The sequence below is a fragment of the Podarcis tiliguerta genome, assembly GCF_965153285.1.
Source record: "Podarcis tiliguerta genome assembly, chromosome: 1".
Lineage (NCBI taxonomy): Eukaryota > Metazoa > Chordata > Lepidosauria > Squamata > Lacertidae > Podarcis > Podarcis tiliguerta.
This window is the reverse complement of record NC_139534.1, coordinates 128251757-128275897: the sequence shown is the minus strand read 5'-3', so window position 1 is coordinate 128275897 and position 24141 is coordinate 128251757. Positions and strand designations below refer to the sequence as shown.

The following is a 24141-nucleotide window of genomic DNA, read 5'->3' as shown; positions in this document are numbered from 1 at the left end:
CCTCCTCAAAAGGAAAAGGGGGTGGGGAACCAGCACACCAATTCTGTCAAAAGGATATCTTAAAAAATTAAACTGGCATTAAAATAAACACCAAAAAGTTAAAAGATGGAAAATTCAGGAGCTGAGTCGTTTTAAACCTAATCAGTAACAGCTGTTAAAAAGAGAGGTTTTCATATCAAATCTGCTCACGCAGAAATTGAAGTGATAAAAATTCAGGAGATGACTAAAAGAGATTTTTTCTGGGAGGGAATTCCTATTTCAGGCAAGAAGTATAGATGGAAACTGGAAGGCGCCCCCCCCCCCCCGTTCATATAAAAAAGGGGGGGGAGTCCTAAATACCTGGCAGAATTCAAACCATGATTAGAAGAACAAAGTGTCAGAATACAGTTAACACTAATCCCGCGTGTAGAACAATGTCCTCTTAAGTGGGAATGAATGAAACTATTGTACGAATCAAAAAGCCTCCTTCAATTAAGCATTAAAATGAAACTATCTTGACCTGAAAACGAAGAGGAAAACTTGGGGAAGATGCCTCAAAACACAACGCTGGACAAAGGACCAGAATCTGTTAAAAGAACTGATTTACATAGCATATACAGAGAGGAAATTGTGGAAAGTGATGGGGTGGGGGGGGGGATGGTTGGTTGGTTATAAAACAACAGAACCAAATTAAAACAACACAGAAAAAACAAACAAAAAAATGCCAGCGAGAAGCCAAGCGACGATTCTTTACTGTACTCAACTGTCAGCGCTGCAAACAGCCTCCGTGCGCTTATATGCGCACGGAAGGAAAAAGGTTTCCAGGAGGTTAAGTTCAGGTCATGCAACAAATGAAATTGTTAACAACCCCAACTGACACTCTATAATGTCTTCTTCTGCCAAATCAATAGGCCGCTCTCGGCTCCAGATTACCATAGAGATGGTCTGCTCCTTTCTGAAGGGTGCCTATTGTCTGAGGGGGGAAACAGATTTGCCACTTGAACTGCCGTTGTTCCCCGGGGATCTGCACTTCATTAATTATTTGCTGCCTTAAAAAAAAAAAAGGAAAAAAGAAAAGCGACAGACTTTTCGTATATTTGCAAGCACCTACTGGATTACAGAAGGAATTTGAGATATATATTTTTCTTGTTTCTGAGCCCCGCCACCCAAAAGAAATCCCGGAAGGCTTTTTTAAAGGTCACTCTGCCCTATGCAAATATAGGGTGTTGATATCATATTTGGAGACGCCTCGGGGGCGTCTAGAACTCAGTTGCACCCACTCCCACCACCCTGAAATGACTAGGCCCTTAAAATAAATTTAAAAAGCAAGAATGTCCCAAAGGGACTTCAAGCATTCCTGTGACTGTTCTACAGAGTGTCCTTTAGACTTAATTTCACTTTTTTTTAAAAAAAAAGAAGAGTTTATCACGGGTGGGGAAATGCATGTAAACGACAGCTGAGGTACGTGTGGTTTGCAACCAATCGTGACAGCGCAACATCACAGCATACCACATCCTGCAAACATTGCTGGGGTGGAACACTTCTGTGGCATATTGTCAGAGCTGGCTGTACAAATGTTCTGTGCTGGAGGTTGCGATCTATGTCTGCCTTTGGTGTGCAAGGCCCAGTAACGTGGCAGGAAAGCGCCGTCCTCAAACTGCAAAACTCCAGAGAAGGCCTACTAGCTGCAGCGACGTGGGACAGAGTAGGTGATGTATAAGAAGTTGCGACTGCACCCCTCCACTACTGTTCCGTGGGTGTATTCTGCAACGTTATCGCTAATGCAAGAAAAGTGCATTACCGGTGGGTTTTATAGTGGACAGTCCAAGCACCCTTCTGAGTTAATAGTTGTTCTATAATGCTTCCCAAGGGACGCGGGTGGCACTGTGGGTTAAACCACAGAGCCTAGGACTTGCCAATCAGAAGGTCGGCGGTTCGAATCCCCACGACAGGGTGAGCTCCTGTTGCTCAGTCCCTGCTCCTGCCAACCTAGCAGTACGAAAGCATGTCAAAGTGCAAGTAGATAAATAGGTACCACTCCGGCGGGAAGGTAAACGGCGTTTCCGTGCGCTGCTCTGGTTCGCCAGAAGCGGCTTAGTCATGCTGGCCACATGACCCGGAAGCTGTACGCCGGCTTCCTCGGCCAATAAAGCGAGATGAGTGCCACAACCCCAGAGTCGGTCACAACTGGACCTAATGGTCAGGGGTCCCTTTACCTTTACCTTTAATGCTTTCCAATGTCACAGCACGATTGACGTCTAGAGTGGCACCCTTGCGCTGGAGCGCAAAGAAGGTGGGCCAAAAAAAACCCCAAATTAAAAACCTGGAACATTCGTGGTTCATTCCGCAGGAAACTACAGGACGCACACGGATTGGAAACGAAACACTTGGATTTATTGGGTATATGAATAATTATTGTAAAAATGTGAAGACACTCACAGGACTGATATTAACTCTGCGACGAAAAATCGTAAATTCTAAAACTTTTTGACCAAAGAGACAGAGTTGACTATAAGGATATAAAGGTCAGAAGTGGAAGATATAAAATGTGATACAAAGACTTGAAAATAAAAAACCCGTTGAAGGTGTGGAGGGAAGTCACGAGCTCAGTAGAGCAAAGAATTTATTTGCTTTGTTATCGGTATGTTGAAATATTGGGTTAAAAAGAAATTAATAAAAATTGTATTTTTAAAAAAGGAAACGAAACACTTGGTCTGCCCCAAAACGTTTTAACGAAACAGTGATTGCCCCAAATACTGTCATAAGCAGAAATCATCATGAATGCACACTAAAAAGGACAGTTAAAAGAGCCTTATTGAAATGTTCCTATAAGACTGGGTTTGTGGATGTGGTGTGTAAAACAAAAAAACGATCTTCAAGAGGTTTGAATGACACATTTGGCCACTCTTTCCCAGTAAATACATCCCCTAATATTATACAGAGTTTCAAATGCCTGCCGTCTGAGGCATGAATTGTAAATGCCCTAAAAAACATGTGTTTTTTTTAAAAAAAACCTCCCAAAATTAGCTTGCCATTGCGATTTTATTTTCAATTTACCTGTTTATTATTTTTCTCTTTCTACTGTAGGACAACAACAACAACAAAAAACCCGCACGCAAATGTAATTCCTTCGCAAGGCTTCATCCTGTGATGTTTAGAATAAACAGAGGATGAGGACGTATCCTTACAAAGAGAGGCATTACTGGGAATGCATTAGAGATTAATATAAAATAAAATGTATAGACGAGGGGATTTCTGCCCCCTCACCCCCCTGCGCCACCACTAATGGAACTTGGGAGCATTATTATTTATTCTTCTCCAACATTAGGCTCAACGCTGCTCCCAGCCGATATGACAAAAGCACTCTTTGCCCTGAGAATTCGCGCTTTATATATTTCCCTCCGAAAAGCTTTGGGGCCTTTTCCCCATATTATTGCTATTAACCCTACTCCTTTAACGACGCTGAAAATTAGTTAAGGATGAATTATCTGATAGGGGGAGCCCCTATTCATGAAATATTAGAGAGGTGTACTTAAGCAAATAAGGCACTGAAGGCGGCTCTGCCAGAAGGCACACAGTATGTAAAACATTTATCGCAGCCTAGGAGCAGCCAGCCAGCCAGCGAGAGCGTTGAGTCCACCGGGCGCTTTTCCCTGAACAGCCTTGCATCTCTTTCAAGGAAGCCTGGCAGGAGTGCTTGGCGGAGCAGGTCTAGGTTTCAAGCAATGTTAATTCTTATTTGGTAGAAAAGAAAATGTGTAATGAGGATCTTCAAAAGAGGATGGCTGCTCCCCTCTCTGCTTGCAGGAGGCTGTTCGCGCACAAGCCCCGCAAAGTTCCCTTCCCCTTGAAATTTCACTCGTAAGGAATTAAAGGGTGGCTGATCTAAGGTGCCCGGTCTGCCTCCGAAACAAGTCGTCTGCAGAACGCGGCGATTGGCATTTCCCTAGGAAAGCCCCAGAGCCGTAAGAACGAGCATGGCTACAGTGCTGGCATTTGGATGTGGGCAGCTTGGGGGTTCAGCGCATCACCCGGCCGTGAAATTTTTCACTGAATATCCCGGGGCAACTTGGTATCGGTTGGCCTCAGTTCCACGCCCATTAAAGGGGATTATTAAGGGTGGGTGGTTTCCGCCCCCGAAAAATGAATGGAATAAGGATTGTCAAAGCACTCCTCAGCTTTGAACGCAATATAGGAATGGTTAATAATGAATAACTGGGGTTCTAAATAAGAGGAGCCACCTTTGACAAAGCCTGCCCGTGGGCAGTTAGGTAAGGCCAACGCATTGCCATCGAACTAAATAATTTGTTAGCATGATAGGGTTGGGGAGCAGGGAGAGAATGTTACGCTTTATTTGACGTATCTTCGAAATAGCCCCTGTACAGAAATACTCATAAACCTTCAGTTTCAGTTGGAAAAATGATTGGTTTACCCGCACACCCATACCAGTCCAAGAAACCTCTCTTGGCAGAGTGCTATCAGTTATAGCCAAAACAAAAACTGCATTTTGATGTGGGTGAGACAGCCTTTGCCGATTTGGCACAGTCCCATGACAGGGTTTCTTAAAAACTGCCTTGACACTGGTCTTGTTCGCATGTAACACTAAGCCATGGTTTGTTTAAGAAATCACGTCCCACAGATGATCAAACAAATGAACGCTGGTTTCTCCAAAAATCTGGTTTGTTTCCCAGCTGCTCTTGCGTTGGTGAGGGATGAGGTGGAAAAATGAGCAGTGGTTAAGGGAAGTTCTTGGATTCCACACAGCAGCCAAGCCATGGTTAGAACAAACCAAAGTTATTGGCACACAAAAAACATACTGTGCCAACAACAAACCATGGTTTCAGGCCGTGGTTTGTTGGCAGGAAAAATACTATTGTTAAGTGGCTGGGCAGGATTAAGACAAAATGCCAGGCTGCTCATACAAAAATATATCACCAAAGCAACAACTCCAGAGTAAGCACTGTGGACAAGCAAACAAATAAATCACAGAAAGAAATCATATTTACTTCTGCGATTTATTTGTTTGCTTGTCCACACTCCTTACTCTAGAGTAGTTGCCTTGGTGATCTATTTTGGTATGACTTAGCAGTGTGCCAGTATATCACTGCCCTGTATATTACGATACGATTATAATCTTTATTGTCATTGTCCCATACAGAACAATGAAATTGAAAAAATCTACATCAGACATTCAAAAACCAACAAGCTTGCTATCCCAGCCTGGGATTGTTTGTTGAAATGCTCTCCCTTGCAGCATTTATCTCCCTTATACTGTTATCCCCAAATCATTAAACAAGCCCTATTTCTCTGACCCTTGTCAATCAGAACAATCCTTCCACAAGAAGCCACAGAGGTGTGGATGCTGCTGCTCCTATGATACAATCCTGTGTCTACTTTATGCATGTGACTGCCCAGGTGGGTTTTCCCCACCCGGCTGATGCCCAACTGAGAGAATGGTTGAGAGGAAAGACTGATATAACTGGCCTTGGGCCCTAACACTGTGGTCAGCGTGGTTGCATATTGCAGCTACAAATCGGCAAGTCACCAGTTCAAATCCTCTCATTAACTCAACAGGTGGCCTTAAACAAGCATGCCCTTAGATAGAAAAATAGACAGATAGCCCTCAGTCCTTCCACCTGTAGCATGGGCGACGTTGACTTATCTTACAGGGTTGCTGGAAGACTTATAAGTAGATAGTGCACTCAAAGCGCTTTGAACACTTGAAAAAAATTGTATTAATTGTAATAACAAGATGATAATAAGATTAGAAAGGGAAACCAAGTAAGGCGGGAGATACGGTGGCACCTCGGGATGCAAACGGGATCCATTCCGGAGCCCCGTTCGCATCCCGAACAGAACGCAAGACGCGACAATGCGTTTGTGTGGGTCGCGTTTCGCCGCTTCCACGCACGATGTCATTTTGACCGTCTGCGCATGTGCGAGCGGCGAAACCTTGAAGTAATGCGCTCCGTTACTTCCGGGTCGCCGAAGAACGCAACCCGAAAGCGCTCAAGCTGAAGCGTATTTATCCCGAGGTACGACTGTATAAGCATCCTGATTAGGAACACCTGTTGGGATACTGCCAGGGAGACAGAAACTTCCTGTGAGCCGGAAGTCCGCAGGCCTGTGACAAGACCTCCACACTGCAACATTTTGCTGCAGCGCCAATTTGCTATCAGCCTCAGCAGCATACGCAACAGGGGCCACTCACAGTCTTACGCCTCTCATTTGGGAAAGACCCACATGGCTGCCCTCCCTAAATATATCACAATTGCCTGGGATCACATTAGGGAGGGAGAAGGGGGCAGTCTCCCACCCTGCTGGAAGCGAGGGTGAAGAGGGCCTCAGGGAGCCGGCACCAATTCAGGTATCCACCAGATTCTAGAATCCTCTCCAGGGGAACATAGCTGGCATCACCAGTGACAGCTTTTAGATGCCAGGCAAATACACTTCCATCCGCCCAGGCCTTCTGTGGTTAAGCTAGCCCAGGGGTCAGCAACCTTTTCTAGCTGTTAGAATCATAGAATCATAGAGTTGGAAGAGACCACAAGGGCCTTTGAGTTCAACCCCCTGCCAAGCAGGAAACACCATCAGAGCACTCCCGACATATGGTTGTCAAGCCTCTGCTTAAAGACCTCCAAAGAAGGAGACTCCACCACACTCCTTGGCAGCAAATTCCACTGTCAAACAGCTCTTACTGTCAGGACGTTCTTCCTAATGTTTAGGTGGAATCTTCTTTCATAGAATCATAGAATCATAGAATCATAGAATCATAGAGTTGGAAGAGACCACAAGGGCCATCGAGTCCAACCCCCTGCCAAGCAGGAAACACCATCAGAGCACTCCTGACATATGGTTGTCAAGCCTCTGCTTAAAGACCTCCAAAGAAGGAGACTCCACCACACTCCTTGGCAGCAAATTCCACTGTCGGACAGCTCTTACTGTCAGGAAGTTCTTCCTAATGTTTAGGTGGAATCTTCTTTCTTGTAGTTTGTATCCATTGCTCCGTGTCCGCTTCTCTGGAGCAGCAGAAAACAACCTTTCTCCCTCCTCTATGTGACATCCTTTTATATATTTGAACATGGCTATCATATCACCCCTTAACCTCCTCTTCTCCAGGCTAAACATGCCCAGCTCCCTTAGCCGATCCTCATAAGGCATTGTTTCCAGGCCTTTGACCATTTTGGTTGCCCTCCTCTGTACACGTTCTAGTTTGTCAGTGTCCTTCTTGAACTGTGGTGCCCAGAACTGGACACAGTACTCCAGGTGAGGTCTGACCAGAGCAGAATACAGTGGCACTATAACTTCCCTTGATCTAGATGCTATACTCCTATTGATGCAGCCCAGAATTGCATTGGCTTTTTTAGCTGCCGCGTCACACTGTTGGCTCATGTTAAGTTTGTGGTCAACCAAGACTCCTAGATCCTTTTCACATGTACTGCTCTCAAGCCAGGTGGCACCCATCTTGTATTTGTGCCTCTCATTTTTTTTGCCCAAGTGCAATACTTTACATTTCTCCCTGTTAAAATTCATCTTGTTTGTTTTGGCCCAGTTCTCTAATCTGTCAAGGTCGTTTTGAAGTGTGATCCTGTCTTCTGGGGTGTTAGCCACCCCTCCCAGTTTGGTGTCATCTGCAAATTTGATCAGGATGCCCTTGAGTCCATCATCCAAGTCGTTGATAAAGATGTTGAATAAGACCGGGCCCAATACAGAACCCTGTGGCACCCCACTAGTCACTCTTCTCCAGGATGAAGAGGAACCATTGATGAGCACCCTTTGGGTCCGGTCAGTCAGCCAGTTACAAATCCACTGAGTGGTAGCATAGTCAAGACCGCATTTTACCAGCTTCTTTACAAGAATATCATGGGGCACCTTGTCAAATGCCTTGCTGAAATCAAGGTAGACTACATCCACTGCGTTCCCTTCATCTACCAGGCTTGTAATTCTGTCAAAAAATGAGATCAGGTTAGTCTGACATGACTTATTTTTCAGAAATCCATGCTGACTATTGGTGATCACAGCATTCCTTTCTAGGTGCTCACAGATTGTTTGCTTAATGATCTGCTCCAGAATCTTCCCTGGTATTGATGTTAGACTGACTGGGCGGTAATTATTTGGGTCCTCTCTTTTCCCCTTTTTGAAAATAGGGACAACATTTGCCCTCCTCCAGTCTGCCGGGACTTCGCCTGTTCTCCAGGAATTCTCAAAGATGATTGCCAGTGGTTCTGAGATCACATCTGCCAGTTCTTTTAATACTCTTGGATGCAGTTCATCTGGCCCTGGAGACTTGAATACATCTAAACTAGCCAAGTATTCTTGTACTATCTCCTTAGTTATTCTGGGCTGTGTTTCCTCTGCTGAATCATTTCCTCCAAATTCTTCAGGTCGGGCATTGTTTTCTTTATCGGAGAAGACTGAGGCAAAGAAGGCATTGAGGAGTTCAGCCCTTTCTGTGTCCCCTGTTTGCATTTCACCATCTTCTCCTCTGAGTGACCCCACTGTTTCTTTGTTCTTCCTTTTGCTACGAACATACCCATAGAAGCCTTTTTTGTTGCTTTTAACCTCTTTAGCAAGCCTGAGTTCATTCTGTGCTTTAGCTTTTCTGACTTTGTGTCTACACGTGCTGGCTATTTGTTTGAATTCCTCTTTGGTGGTTTCCCCCCTTTTCCATTTTTTGTACACATCCTTTTTTAATCTTAACTCAGTTAAAAGTTCTTTAGATAGCCACCCTGGCTTCTTTAGGCACCTTCCATGTTTCCGTCTCATTGGTATTGCCTGAAGTTGTGCTTTTACTATCTCCCTCTTAACAAACTCCCAGCCATCATGAACTCCCTTTCCTTTTAGTATTACTGTCCATGGGATCTCACCCAGCACTTCCCTAAGTTTTATGAAGTCGGCTTTCTTAAAGTCAAGAAATTGAGTCCTAGTATGCTTGGCTGCTCCTTTCCGTTGTATAGTAAACTTCAGAAGAGCATGATCACTTGCGCCTAATGATCCTTCCACTTCTACCCCATTAACCAGGTCATCGACATTGGTTAGGACCAGATCTAAAATGGCTGTTCCTCTTGTTGCTTCTCCCACTTTCTGGACAATGAAGTTGTCTGCAAGGCCAGTGAGGAATCTGTTTGACCTTATGCTCTTGGCTGAGTTTGACATCCAACAAATATCTGGGTAATTGAAGTCCCCCATTACTACTATCTCCCTTCCTTTTGCATGCTTGGCCATCTGTTCCAGGAAGGCATCATCTATGTCCTCCGTTTGGCTTGGGGATCTGTAGTAAACTCCCACAATGAGGTCACTATTATTCTTCTCTCCCTTAATTTTGACCCTTTCTTGTAGTTTGGATCCATTGCTCCCTGTCCGCTTCTCTGGAGCAGCAGAAAACAACCTTTCTCCCTCCTCTATGTGACATCCTTTTATATATTTGAACATGGCTATCATATCCCCCCTTAACCTCCTCTTCTCCAGGCTAAACATGCCCAGCTCCCTTAGCCGTTCCTCATAAGGCATCGTTTCCAGGCCTTGGACCATTTTGGTTGCCCTCCTCTGGACACGTTCCAGTTTGTCAGTGTCCTTCTTGAACTGTGGTGCCCAGAACTGGACACAGTACTCCAGGTGAGGTCTGACCAGAGCAGAATACAGTGGCACTATTACTTCCCTTGATCTAGATGCTATACTCCTATTGATGCAGCCCAGAATTGCATTGGCTTTTTTAGCTGCCGCGTCACACTCTTGGCTCATGTCAAGTTTGTGGTCAACCAAGACTCCTAGATCCTTTTCACATGTACTGCTCTCAAGCCAGTTGTCACCCATCTTCTATTTGTGCCTCTCATTTTTTTTGCCCAAGTGCAATACTTTACATTTCTCCCTGTTAAAGTTCATCTTGTTTGTTTTGGCCCAGTTCTCTAATCTGTCAAGGTCGTTTTTAAGTGTGATCCTGTCCTCTGGGGTGTTAGCCACCCCTCCCAGTTTGGTGTCATCTGTTGGCCGGTCCAACGTCCCTCAGACCTTGTGGGGGGCCGGACTATATTTTTTTTGGGGGGGGGAGGGAAATGAACGAATTCCTATGCCCCACAAATAACCCAGAGATGCATTTTAAATAAAAGCACACATTCTACTCCTGTAAAAACACCAGGCAGGCCCCACAAATAACCCAGAGATGCATTTTAAATAAAAGGACACATTCTACTCATCGAAAAACATGCTGATTCCCGGACAGTCTGTGGGCCGGATTTAGAAGGCGATTGGGCCAGATCCGGCCCATGGGTGTTAGGTTGCCTACCCCTGAGCTAGCCTCTACAGCTGTGGTCATCTTTGAGAAGAGTCAGGTACTGTGTTGTTGGCTGAGCATTTGGGGAATTGTGCATTGTACGACGTTGGTTACATTTCTGGCTTTTCGCAATTTTATAGGTTTGTATGTTATCTTCTTGAGTCACCCTGAGTCTGAAACAATTAATATAAACTCCTGTGAGCCCCTGACAGCACAGCCAGCGCAGTCCAAACTCTCTGGAAGCCACTGGGCAGGCCAAAGCCGGCCCAAAAAATGGTTTGAACTGCCCAAAATACCATTTCTCACCTGTGAGTTAGGACACAGAGAGATGGGGGGGGGAGAGCTAATGTAGTACCATTATTTAAATGTATTTTTGAATTACTGTAGCAGCTACCACCCTGGGCTCCTTTGGAAAGAAGGACAGGGGTATAAATTTAACGAATAACCAAGCCAGGCCACCCCAAAATGCTTTCTCTTTTGCACATGGTTAGAAGCAAAGAATCCTGCAATGCAAAAAAAGGGAAAGATTGTTCATATTTTCTTGCAATTCGGTATAACCTGAACACCCCCCCCCACACACACACAATTCCAACTGATGATCTCCCGTTTCCACTGCAGCCCCCGCCAATCCAAGCTGCATCTCAATATTATTTGGTCAGTACAGTATTCCAAGTCACTGTACTGTACACACAGGTGGAATAACGCAAATGAAGCCATCAGCAGGCAGCTGCCTCCCCTTCGTAACGCTAGCAATTAAAAGTTTGCCAGTACAGTTGATGCACGTATTGTTAACTTATTAAAAAAAAGACATCTGTGTCTTTTTGTGATGACAAACATTGTTACTTCTGGTTAGATAAACCTGATCAGCATCAATGAGACTGAACAATGTTGCCACTCTTTTGAAATAAATGAGTTGGGGTTTTTCCGGCCGGGGTGGGGGGTGTTGCCTGTGCGTGTGTTTTTAACTTCTGTGAAGACTCCAAGGCCCAATACAAAATTTAAATTATATAAACTGTAGCCAGATGAATCAATTAGCAGTTTGCAGCAAGCGCTGGGGTGGAAACTGACAATTCAGTGGCCGTGGCGATTCAGCTGAATGTTGTTTTTGACTTTAACGTAGAGTTGTACTGCTAAACCAAAGAAAGGAAGGGCTTTTAGTATATAGCAGATATTTCCTTGTGTGCGCTGTTTGTTTAAAGCAAAACAGTTCACGGAATGTATCCCAATTAATTTAGATTGAGTGCAGATATTATTATTGTTTTAGAATGCAATTTATGAATGACGCTTTCCCACTAAGGATATGACTATGAACTACAATAAGGTTAAGAGAAAGGGAGAAAGAGGAAGTGGGTATAGAAGGGAGGGAGGCAGAAACAAGGAGGAAATTGAGAGGGGAAAGGAAGGGGATAGAAGATTAATAACTAGATCAGCTGCTTACTTCTGAAATCAGGGGGAAGGGCCGTAGCTCAGAGGCAAAACATCTGCTTTGCATTCAGAAGGTACCAGGTTCATTCCCAGGCTTCTACAGGTAGGACTGGGAGAGACTCCCTGCCTGAAATGCTGGAGAGCTGCTGCCAGCCAGTGTTGACAATACTAAGCTAGATGGACTCAGCAGAAGGCAGCAGCCTACGTTCCTAAGATCATGTCCCAACGCCTCCAGAAATTCAGTCCGGGGTACACTCTTGCAGGGATGTTTGAAAACGAAATGCTTTATGCTTGGGGATTTGCGGGGCCAGCACATGCACATGCCTCGGCTAAATGCACATGCAGGGCGCATGCTGAGCTCTGCCGGCCCCCAAAGACTCCCTTCCTTCATAGGCAGGCAGTGCCAGCTCTGCTTACGCAAATGGATCACGCCACGGAGAAGCCGTCCGAGTGCAGGGACTCCAAATTCAGGCAATGGTGCCTCTGCCCATTTCCCCACAGGTGAGAGTGGCAGCCGGGATAAGTGCAATAGCTGTACAATCTGCATGGAACACTTTGCCCTGCTGATACATGGGCTGGGCGACATCCAGTTTCCAACATTGCGATATATCACCAGCTAAACATTGCAATATATCACAATGTCTGAAATAAGGAAGGAGCTACACAGAGGCATCGGCTGGCGTCAGGTTTTTCCTACATTGTGATTTCTGCATGGCAGACACACCCACACACCATGGTTCACAATATACTGCCAGGTCAAAAATGAACGCCCATCACGATTCGCGATATCTTGCTGGGTCCAGAACGATGAAAACTCTATCACGATATGGACTTTAAAAACCGGTTTGGGGACAATACAGAACTTTCCAAACCTTGCGTGCTGGTGACGCAGTTTTTAGACACGCATCCTTTCGCGGCACAGCAATTCAGTTTGGCTAGCAAACCGCCAGGCCGCTCGTGCCCTTTCCAGCCCTGGGGGAGCACAGGGAGCGTTTGCACGACATAGCTACACACTGCAGCCGACACACAAACGTGTCGTGACGCATCATTTGGAAAGCTCTGTGTCAATAGATTGCCCAGCCCTACTGATACAGTGGATTTCCATTTCCCAAAGTGTCTGGTTTGTTCCGTAACCCCAAGCAGGCAGCTTCCACGAGGGAGCATCTGCCAGCTTCCGCTTCTGCAATGGAGCCGAGAGCCGAGATGCATCAGGGCAGAGCAAAGTTAGTTCACTGGTGCTCTGTAGTTTTTTCCACAATCGACTGAGATTGGGATCCAAAGGCCAGCTTAGACTCATGCAAGGGGCCTGCGCTAACTATGCACAATTTTCGATGTCCCCTGTCCCCGCTGCTTTCCCAAAACTGAATCCCCAAAACACCCACGTTACAAACTGTTCTTGAAACTCCTTCGGTGTTTCAGAAGCAGTTTGCCGCTCCAGGGAAGCAGGTGCGGCGGAGTTGGGGGGGGGTGAGGAGTCCTCCCTTAGACTCACACAGAGCTAGCGTCATGTCCTGTCAAGCCCGGCCTTCGCCCGGAAAATTATGCATTTTGTTCGGTTCTGCATGCACAGCCTGTCACGGACAGCAGCCACTGCCGCCGCCGCTGCTTTTGTGTCGGGGAGAAGCAGATCTCCACAATTAAAGATCCTACCCAGTAACTGCAGATCCCGGAAAAGCAGGGGGAAAATATATACCAGCAGCATCTACTTTACCTGGCCACGGTGTAAAAGAAAAACGGCGCTGCGGCGGCTCCGAGCACAGCGCAGAGCAGGTTCACGCGGAAAGCGACCGAGCCGAAAGGGAGCAGCTCAATTGCCAGTTTAGCCAAAAGAGTGAAAAGCGGATAGCCTGGGGGATGAGCAACCTAGGAGGGAAAAACAAACAGAGAAGGCTTTGCAGTGAAGATGTCACACAAGGGCTGTCTGATGGAGAAATAAGTGCCTTATCAGCCTCATAATAAACACACAAGTCAGAGCACAGTCCCTTTTTAAAAAAGCAGATTTTCTCCCCCACCCCTTCTCATCTCATCTTGTCTCTCTAAAGTGCCAATTCTAAACTTTGCAGAAATATTTGCCTTAGTGGATTTGCTACACTCATCAAGGAGATGAATGCGCCACTTAAGAGATGCGGTGGGACTCATCGCCATTGTCCTTTAAATGGCTTGAAGTTTGGGTTCATAGTATATTACGGTCATTCAAAAGGCTGGGATTCCAAATATATATACATATACATATACAATTCGACCAAAATAGAGAGAAAGAACAGATTCTGAACTATTTTATTGGTTAGCAAGTTGAAAGACCACACTGCTATCGGATTACCACCGCGATGACAGTCCTAAGGTCTCGCCTAAAGGGGATCACACGCCGTAATAAAAGTTTATTAAATAACAAAACTTATTAAAATTGTTAACCCGATTTATTTTATTCTCCCCAGCTTATACAAAATTTGGGTTGATAATAAGCCAACTACTGTATATACAGTAAAGCCTTTGCTTTATAATTTAGTTTAATTGGATTTAAAACTTGGGAGTAAATTGTCGCGTGCTGTACTTATAAGTTAGCAAAAACTGTGGTTTGAAAATAAATTAATCTACTTTAACTCCATGCTTAATTAAACTTCCTTAATTCCTAAAACTGTTAATGAGAGCATTGATTAAACAATAAAACTAATACTTACTCCAAGCTCATAGGCGGCTGTGATCAGCTCCCCTGTGAAAAAATAATGTAAAACCAATAATTACTATTAGGGAACGACACTCCTCCCAAGTTTTGAAAATCCAAACCCTTGCGTTGGGGGTTTTGCATTAATTTGACTGGATAAAAGTGTAAATCTGTAGAGATTTAACAGCATGAAATTTTTCCAAGAATATTTTCTTCCCCCACTGATGTCGTTGCACAAAATATCTTTTGTTGCGTGTTTTTTTCTCGGCACTTCTATCAGCAGATAAATGAAGGTGCATTGTAATAATAATAATAATAATAATAATAATAAATGGAACTATTCGGGTTACGCAAACAGTACTGCAGGAGGGGATGTGAAATAACCATGCAAACTGCATTTCCACAGCAGCTCGGCTCAATACCGATTTACCGATATCGTTCCTTGTCTCCCAAAATATCTGCAGCTTCGCATTTTGAAGCGGGGGGACCGCGCTAACATGGCATATACCATATACAGGGTATACCTGTGGCAGTGTATACCCAAGGGACTTGTGAATTCTCTGCTATGTTGCGATTATATTTGGCCTCAGTTTATTGTGTACGAAAAGCCCTGTTCCGAATTATTTTTCCACCTTTTTTGCAATTTCTTTTTAAAAAATGAAAGAGAATAGTGGCGTCAAGAATGTCCGTTCGGCCGGTTGCACCTTCAAAGCACTGTACATGGGATCAGATGCACTGTGAGATATGTCAGATGGCATTAGCCAAATCTGTTTCACGTTACTGTAGGGAGGATCGTACTTTGAATTAAACACGAGCGTCCAAAGCAAAGCACTCCCATCGGCTCCAGCGCTCAGCACCAATAAATATCTGGAGGCGCACCTGACGTATTATTTAGGTGGTTTTCATCACATGCCTGAAGACACACCTGTACCATGGCTTCTGAAACATGAGATACATTTTAGGACCCACCCTGGTCTCTCTCGACTGTCATTTGTTGTAAACCAATCTTAACTTTTAAAAAAAAATATGTTGCAAACCGCCCTGGGACCTTACTGGGAAGAGCGGCAAGAAATCAGATTATCTACTTATCGGGCTAACTGGCTGTGAAATGGATACCAATCCTAGCACTGATGGCATTTTTGCTTCGTGCTACGTTGAATGAAACCCCTGGAGTCCAACAGTATCTGGAGGGAATCAAGCCAGCTATTTATAAAACCATACAGTTTAAAATAAAATAAAAGCAAACTTGAAAGGTTTAAAGGCACTTAAAAAGCACCAAGAACGTTAAAAGCAGTGGCAAATTTCAAGGTTGCCAGGGCCAGTATCTACCAGCTATCAAATGCCTGGGTAAGCAAGGATGCCTTTATAAATTTCCGCTGGGAGCCAATAATGAGGGAGACAGATGCAGCTCACTGGGGAGGGCAGGGAACAAACATGGAGCCACCACCAAGAAGGCCCTGCCATGGGTCAATGCCAACTGGGAAGTAGCAGGAGGCAGCACCACCACTGGGTCTCCCCTGGCCAACTGTAGGGCCCAAGATGGTTGTTACTGGGAAAGTCGCTATTTTAGGTACTTGAGTCTTGTACTATTTAGGGCTTTTTACTCTAGCACTGACACCTTGGGCTCAGTAGCTCACTGGCAGCCAGTGCAGAGAGGCAGCGTCCAGACCAACTTCAAGGGCAGCCCCATAAGAGCACACTGTAGTAGTCTAAGTGGGAGGTCACTACGGCATGGGCAACTGAGGTCACACTATCCCAGTCCAGGGGCATCCACAGCTGGCAAACCGGCCTAAGCTGGGCATAAATACTCCTGGCCACAGACATCAAATAATAATAAATAAATAAATAAACAAGCAAATATATTATTATTATTATTAATCTCCCACCCATCTGGCTGGGTTTCCCCAGTCACTCTGGGCAGCTTCCAACAAAATACTAAAAATACAATAAAGCATCAAACATTACAAACTTCCTAAAACAGGGCTGCCTTCAGATATCTTCTAAAAGTAAGATAGTTGTTTACAGTATTTGCTTGACATCTGGTGGGAGGGCGTTCCACAGGGTGGGTGCCACTACCAAGAAGGCCCTCTGCCTGGTTCCCTGTAACCTCACTTCTCGCAGGGAAAGAACCGCCAGAAGGCCCTCGGAGCTGGACCTCAGTGTCTGGGCAGAATGATGGGAGTGGAAACGCTCCTTCAGGTATACTGGGCCAAGGCCATTTAGGGCTTTAAAAGTCAGCACCAACACCTTGAATTGTGCTTGGAAACGTACTGGGAGCCAAAATAGGTCTTTCAGGACCGGTGTTATGTGATCTCAGCGGCCACTCCCAGTCACCAGTCTAGCTGCCGCATTCTGGATTAGTTGCAGTTTCCGGGTTACCTTCAAAGGTAGCCCCACATAGAGCTCATTGCAGTAGTCCAAGCGGGAGATAACCAGAGCATGCACCACTCTGGCGAGATAAGAGTGTGTCTGGTGCACCATCTAGAATCCAGGAATACTCCTGGATCTGTGCAGCCCCTCCCAGAACACACCTAATACTTTATTTCCAGGAATCAGCCACCCACAGCTCCCCACTGCTTCCAGGGACTGGTCAAACACCTTCACAGTCTCTCCTGATTCAGAAGGAACGGAGAGATAACAGCTGCTTGTCCACAGCATACAGATGACACCATGCTCCAAATCCCCATAGGACAGCTTCCAAGGGGTTCCTATAGATGTTGAACAGCATAGGGGGCAGAATGGACTTATTTTCAGGACCCCACAACTCAAACGCCATGGGGCCGGGCAACAATCTCCTAGGACTACTTTCTGATCCTATTGGCTTCCCAATATATTCCAGGCAAGACTACCTGAGAGACTGTTTGTCTGTCATACAGTCTGTCATAAATTTCTACACTTGGGGGACAATTTGCTTAAAATACCGCTCCATCTTGGTTGTACTGTACATGCAAATCACAAAACGTTGCTACTGTAGAGCGCAACTGCATTTTCAGGGTGGGACTGAACTGAGAGAAAACAATTGCAAATTATATTTTTGGTATGTGCGGAATCCACACTCTGCAACAGCAACGTAACGCTAAAGTATCTCAGCAGCCTAAACTGCAGTCCTATAAAGACAGTAAGCACCACTGAACCTATAAGCTTGTTATCTGGTTAGGGAGGAGAAAGCCAAACCAAAAATCCTGGTTCGGATGACACTCTGAGACAAACCTTGGTTTATCTTAGCACGGCACGGCAGTGGAAAGGACCAGGGAGGAAAAAACTTCTGCTAAGGGAGACTGACGTTTGCACAGTCCTAGTAGCAACCCTGACAGATGAATGGCTGGCACTTGCAGATATAGCATCAGGCAATCTGAGCAGTTTCAAAATTTCTTTGTTTACTAAGCATGAGCAAAGCAAACATGCTAAACTATTACCACTCTCTGATGCAGCGGAAAATTTTCCTGGTGCAAACTAAAAAATTTCTGGTGGGGGGTGGGAATCTGATTCAAACTTTTCCAGGAAATCCATACAGCTGCCACTTGGCAATGCTTCAGTGATGTGCAGAATGCACAAAACGGGGAGCACCTCCTTTTTCCCAATACCCGCTTCTCCCATCCCATGGCATGCAAGGTCAGTATTGCTGCAAAGAGTGGGTATCAGCCGGCTTAGTTGAATCCCAAGGTCAGATTTAAAGTAAAGGTAAAGGGACCCCTGACCGTTAAGTCCTGTCGCAGACGACTCTGGGGTTGCAGCGCTCATCTCGCTTTACTGGCCGAGGGAACCGGCATACAGCTTCCAGGTCATGTGCCCAGCATGATTAAGCCGCTTCTGGTAAACCAGAGCAGCACACGGAAACGCTGTTTACCTTCCCGCCGGAGCGGTACCTATTTATCTACTTGCACTGGTGTGTTTTCAAACTGCTAAGTTGGCAGGAGCAGGACTGAGCAACGGGAGCTCACCCCGTCGTGGGGATTCGAACCACCGACCTTCTGATCGGCAAGTCCTAGGTTCTGTGGTTTAACCCACAGAGCTCCTCCATATAAGAGGATGTAATCCTGTTACATTGAAGTGGGCCTGGTGGGGGATAAGAGGCTGCAGGAGCAAACATCAAGGGCTCACACAGACTTCTGATTGTCCCACTGCTTCCCCACCCCCAGAAAACCCAATCTTTACTGCTGAATCGGCAAAAACGTCAACCAGGTTTTCCACAGATAGACGTTTGCTCCAATTCAGCACTAAAGAAGAAGTTTTCCCAGGGGAAACAGTGGGGCAAACAGAAAACTGCTCTCATCTGTGCCTGCAAAGAATGGACAAGCAGAAGTGAAGATGAGTCCTGAGAGTGGTAGCAGAAGATCCCTAGGGATCTGGAGATAGAGCTTAGTGACAGAGCACCTGCTCTGCATGCAGGCCACAGGTTCAATCCCCAACATGCCCAGGAAGGGATGGGGAAGCCCCCTGTCCTGGAAACCCACTGCCGCTCCGTGTAGACTATATTGAGCTAGGCCGACTAAGAGTCTAGCTTGCTATGAGGCAACTCCCTGTGTTTCTCCATGTGGTTTTTACTCCTTAGCCTGAGGCCGGATGGGCATCTTTGGCTCCCAGGGATGGTGCGCACTGACCTGTCTTTCAAAACAGATTTCTTTCAGCTGCCAAGCCAGCTTAGCCTAGCTTCATAACTCCCACAGGGAGTCCCCAAGTGTGAGCACCACGGACCCTGACTGACGAAGGCCAAATGGCAAGCTTTGGCGTGCTTTTGAACTGCTAGGTTGGCAGGAGCAGGGACCGAACAACGGGAGCTCACCCCGTCGTGGGGATTCGAACCGCCGACCTTCTGATTGGCAAGCCCTAGGCTCAGTGGTTTAGACTACAGCGCCACCCACAGAAGCACAAAATACCTTCACGGGGAACTCCCCCAACAGCCCAATGAGAAGCAACCATAAAGGCATAAGAAAGGATGTGCTGGATCAGACCAGTGGTCCATCGACTCCACCAGGCTCACAGTGGCCAACCACCGAAAGCAGGATTAGAACACAGAAGTCGTGGAAAGCTCTCTCCTCCCTGAAGGTCTAATCATCCAAGCCATGGGTAGGCAAACTAAGGCCCAGGGGCCAGATCTGGCCCAATCGCCTTCTGAATCCGGCCCACGGACGATCTGGGAATCAGTGTGTTTTTATATGAATAGAATGTGTCCTTTTATTTAAAATGCATCTCTGGGAACTCCTACTTGGCAACTCTGGGAACTCCTACTTGGGGACTTCCCTGGCTTTTTTCTGGCCCATGTAGGACCAGTCTGGATAGTTAGCCTTGCTGAAGACTTGACGTTTTCACCCTCCCAAAAAGTTTTTGAGTTTCTGCTGGTATGAGGCTGCATTTTAATGTTGTATTTTAATCAATTGTTTTATATCTGGTGTTAGCTGCCCTGAGCCCGGTCTTGGCTAGGGAAGGCAGGGTATAAATAAAATTTATTATTATTATTATTATTATTATTATTATTATCATCATCATTGATCATTTGTGGGGTCTGCCTGCTGTTTTTACATGAGTAGAATGTGTGTTTTTATTTAAAATGCATCTCTGGGTTATTTGTGGGGCATAGGAATTTGTTCTTTTCCCCCCAAAATACAGTCCGGCCCCCCACAAGGTCTGAGGGACGGTGGACCGGCCCCCTGCTGAAAAAGTTTGCTGACCCCTGGACTCCAATCATCCAAGCCATCTGAGTTGGTGGCCCCACTACCTCCTATGGAAAGGAGTTCCACAGTTCAACTATGTCCTGCATGAAGGGCTTTCTCTCATCTGCCCTTAATCTTTCAACATCCAGCTTCGTTGAAAGCCCTGAAGTTCTAGTGCTATGAAAGGAGAAAAACTTTTGTCTATCCAATTTCTCCATGCCATGCAAATTTTGTAAACTCCCATCATGCACCGCGCTACACTGGGAGACTTTCTTGAGGAGTGGCTTTCCTCCGCCCTTTAGAAGCTTGCGGGGCCTTTAAAGACTATTTACAGAAATACTATAAAATTAATGAATGTTAGAATGACATCGGATGGAGGTTAAAAGGTTATTAGTAATAATGTGGCGAAGGAGTATGGAAAATTTTAGGGTTAAAAGATGAAGAATTAAAGGTTTAATATATTAAGATAAAGATTAAGATAAGATAGAGGGAAGGGATTTGCTGATTAAATATTTGAATTGGAATACAGTGAGGGGAGGTGTGGGGAAGTCTGGGAAATAAGCAAATGCAAGAAATATTATGAAAATGGAATTGTTTTTATTTGTTTTTCTTTTTCTTTTTGTATTTTTCTTTCTTTTTTCTATGTAAAAGTCTTAATAAAAAATATTATTTAAAAAAAATAGAAGCTCGCGGGGCCTTCTCTGTGGTAGCCCCAAAGTTGCGGCACTCCCTCCCCACAGACGTGCTTCTGGCACTTTCCTTATAAATTCACCCCGGCTTTTGACACACGAGGTGTATAATTTTAGAACTCACCCTATTTCCATGACTCTAAGCTGTTTTAAAGTGTTTTTAACATGTTTAATTTCTTGCAACTCTGAGAGCTGGAGGTCAGGTGATAATAATAATAATAATATAATAAAGTGCTTTAAATGTATGCAGTGGATGTGAGTTTTTAACCTACCAAATGGGCAGTAATAGTGACCTCCTTAAAACACTTTAAAGTAGGGTCGAGAATTCTGGATTTACCGTATTTTTTGCTCTATAAGACTCACTTTTTCCCTCCTAAAAAGTAAGGGGAAATGTGTGTGCGTCTTATGGAGCGAATGCAGGCTGCACAGCTATCCCAGAAGCCAGAACAGCAAGAGGGATTGCTGCTTTTGCTGCGCAGCAATCCCTCTTGCTGTTCTGGCTTCTGAGATTCAGAATATTTTTTTCCTTGTTTTCCTCCTCCAAAAACTAGGTGCGTCTTGTGGTCTGGTACGTCTTATAAAGCGAAAAAATACGGGTAATTGTTTTATCTTTCGTAAAACGCCTCGGAGGGTTTTTTGTTTTTTTACAATCGAGCGATGTATAAATTTCATGAAAGTAAAGAAAAATTCATGTATTTGACTGTTTTTCAAAACGTCTGAATATGCAGCATTCTGCCATCCTGTCTTGCTCTCCAAGAAGCCAAAGCGATTGAAGCTTGCCGTCACTTGCTATAGTTTTTGCCAGCGCAACCTGCATGCTTCGAACATGCATGCCCTATACATGACGGCTGCAGCATCTAGAGATGGGTGCACAATGTGGCCCATGGCCGACTCACCTCGGATCGGCTCAACGCTTTTCAGAGGAGGAGCTACCATTACACACTTTCTACTGCCAACTACTTAAGCGCAAAGAAACAATGGAGGGGACACAAAATCTACCCACCCGGGAGGAATGGCAGATGAAGCTGATGGACTACATGGAATTGGCGGAAATGACTGGCAGAATCCGAGACCAGGGAGAAGAGTCGGTGTAAGAAGAGTGGAAAAAAATTAAAGTATATTTACAGAAATACTGCAAAATTAATGAATGTTAGAAGAATGCTGGAATGAAGTTACATGGTTTTAGCAGAAATGGTATAAAGAATTAAGCAAAAACTGATTGTTAATGGGCTAAAGTGGAAAATTTAAAGTTAGATTGTGTTAAGATAAATTATAGAACAAAAAAAAGATTGAGAAAGATGGAAAGGATTTGCTGAAATAGCTAAATTGAATTAGAATACAAAAAAGGGAGGTGTGAGGAGGTCGATGAAACAAGTAAATGAAAGGTAAAGATATGGAAATATTGGGTGTGTTTTTAAATGTTTTTGTTTTTCTTGTTGTTTTGATGTATTTTTTTTTGTTTTTCTTCTTATTTTTGATGTATTGTTTGTTAATTTTTTTATTGTTTTTTTCCCTTTTTTCTTTCTGTAACTATTAAACTTCTAATAAATATTATTTAAAAAAAAACAATGGAGGGACCTCTCTGGGCATCTGTATTGGGGGGGGGGGTCATTCCATTTGAAGTCCTCACAACACCAACCCTCTGAGGTAGGCTAGGCTGAGAAGAAGAGAGAGGGTGGGTTTTTGAACTGGCAGAGTCAACGCCAATCCATATCCAACGCTTGAGCAACAGCGCCATCGTTGCTCTTTTGAACCTCGGAATCATAGAATTGCAGATGGGAAGGGATCATGGCATGAAATAACCCAAAAGTTTCTTCTTAAAATAATAATTATAACCATGCAATTATATATAGAGAGAGCATCCACCATTGCCCAGCAAAAGCAAAGCTCCACTTAGTCATGCCAGGTGTATGAGTTTTTAGTCTATTCTATTGAGGTTTTAACTTTCTATGTTTTAATTCAATTTAATTTGTTGGGTTTTTTGTGATGCTTTTATTGCTTTAGATTTTTGTAAAACCGCTCTGAGGTGCGGATTTCCCCCCACCTACAATTTTCATATTTTTATTTCATAAAATTTATACGCTGCGTTTTTTTTGTGTGTTTTTCTAAAAGGGGGGGGTTACTAAAAGGTAAAACAGCAATAACTGAGTGTAGGGTGGAGTGGGGAAAATCACAACCCTACTTTTAAACCTGCAAATGCTAAAGTACTGAAACAGATTAAGGTCACCTCCGCTTCCTAAGAACCTGGGTAAGCAAGGCTTGTCTGAAGAGGAATATTTTTAGCCGGCGCCCTCAATAGGCAGGGAGTTCCACAGTTGAGATGCATAAATTTTATGAAACCAATAAATATATAATAAAATATGTAATACATAATAAATAGAGGGAGAAGGAGAAAGTGGGGGGGAAACAACCCGCACAAACCAAGGAGGCTCCATATTAACATAAATTGGAATATGCAAATATATGCAAATTTAGCCAAGAGGGTCCCGCCCCTTGCCCCGCGGTGCATCATGGGGATAGGAGGAGGGGGACGGGTACGTTACCAGAGTCTCCCCCGGGCACGGAGAGGGGCAGGGCCGCCACGTACAAGGCCGCCACCCCCGCGCCCACCGCGCCGGCCCCACTCAGCGGCCCCATGGATCGGAGCCGCGCATGCGCGCGCCCAGCCCGCCTCGCCGCCCGCTCGCCCGCTGGCTTCCGGGTTGTGGGCGGGGCCAACGCCGGCCTGTTCCATTCCCCGAGGGCGCGGAAGAGGGAAGCTTCCTGCACCCCCTTCGCGGTGGTTGCGCCCACGCCGGAGCGCTCACCGCTTGCCTGGCCTGGTTGCGGCGACGCGCTCCCCCGACGGCGGGCAGCGGTACTGCAGGCACGAGAGGACCCGGGAGATTGCGGGGAAACGCGGTCGCTAAGATGGGGAGTCTTTGCGGGAGCGTGTAGCTCCTTGAGGGGTTCCTTGAGGCCCCAGATCGCCGCATCGAGGGCAGTCCTCCTTCTTTGCACCTCCTTCCCGCGTGCCACGCCGGGGCAAGCCTCACTTTGCTACTGAGAACGCGCAAATGAAGCCCACAATTGCGCCTGGTGCGCAGTTCTGTTGCTGTTGTTGTAGTTCCTTTCTCACAGTGGCTGACCACTGGGGGAAGCTTGCAAGCTCAGACATGAGCACAAGAGCCCTCTCCCTTCCTAAAATTTCCAGCCACTAGTAAAGTAAAGGGACCCCTGACCATTAGGTCCAGTCGTGACCAACTCTGGGGTTGCGGCGCTCATTTCGCTTTATTGGCCGAGGGAGCCGGCGTACAGCTTCCGGGTCATGTGGCCAGCATGACAAAACCGCTTCTAGCGAACCAGAGCAGCGCACAGAAACGCCGTTTACCTTCCCGCCAGAGTGGTACCTATTTATCTACTTGCACTTTGATGTGCTTTCGAACTGCTAGGTTGGCAGGAGCAGGGACCGAGCAACAGGAGCTC

At 45.4% G+C, this 24141-nt stretch overlaps 1 protein-coding gene across 1 annotated transcript in view; it reads right to left on the bottom strand.

Moving 5' to 3' along the window:
• TMEM260 (transmembrane protein 260) overlaps positions 1 to 23351 on the bottom strand; it is a 73114-nt gene extending 49763 nt beyond the window's left edge. The window contains exons 1-3 of the mRNA XM_083440758.1: positions 23220 to 23351; positions 14353 to 14384; positions 13386 to 13537 (exon numbers count right to left, since the gene is read on the bottom strand). Of these exons, the coding sequence (XP_083296884.1) occupies positions 13386 to 13537; positions 14353 to 14384; positions 23220 to 23313 (278 nt within the window). The 5' untranslated portion in view covers positions 23314 to 23351. The remainder of the gene's footprint in view (positions 1 to 13385; positions 13538 to 14352; positions 14385 to 23219) is intronic.
• Positions 23352 to 24141: the final 790 nt, after the last annotated feature.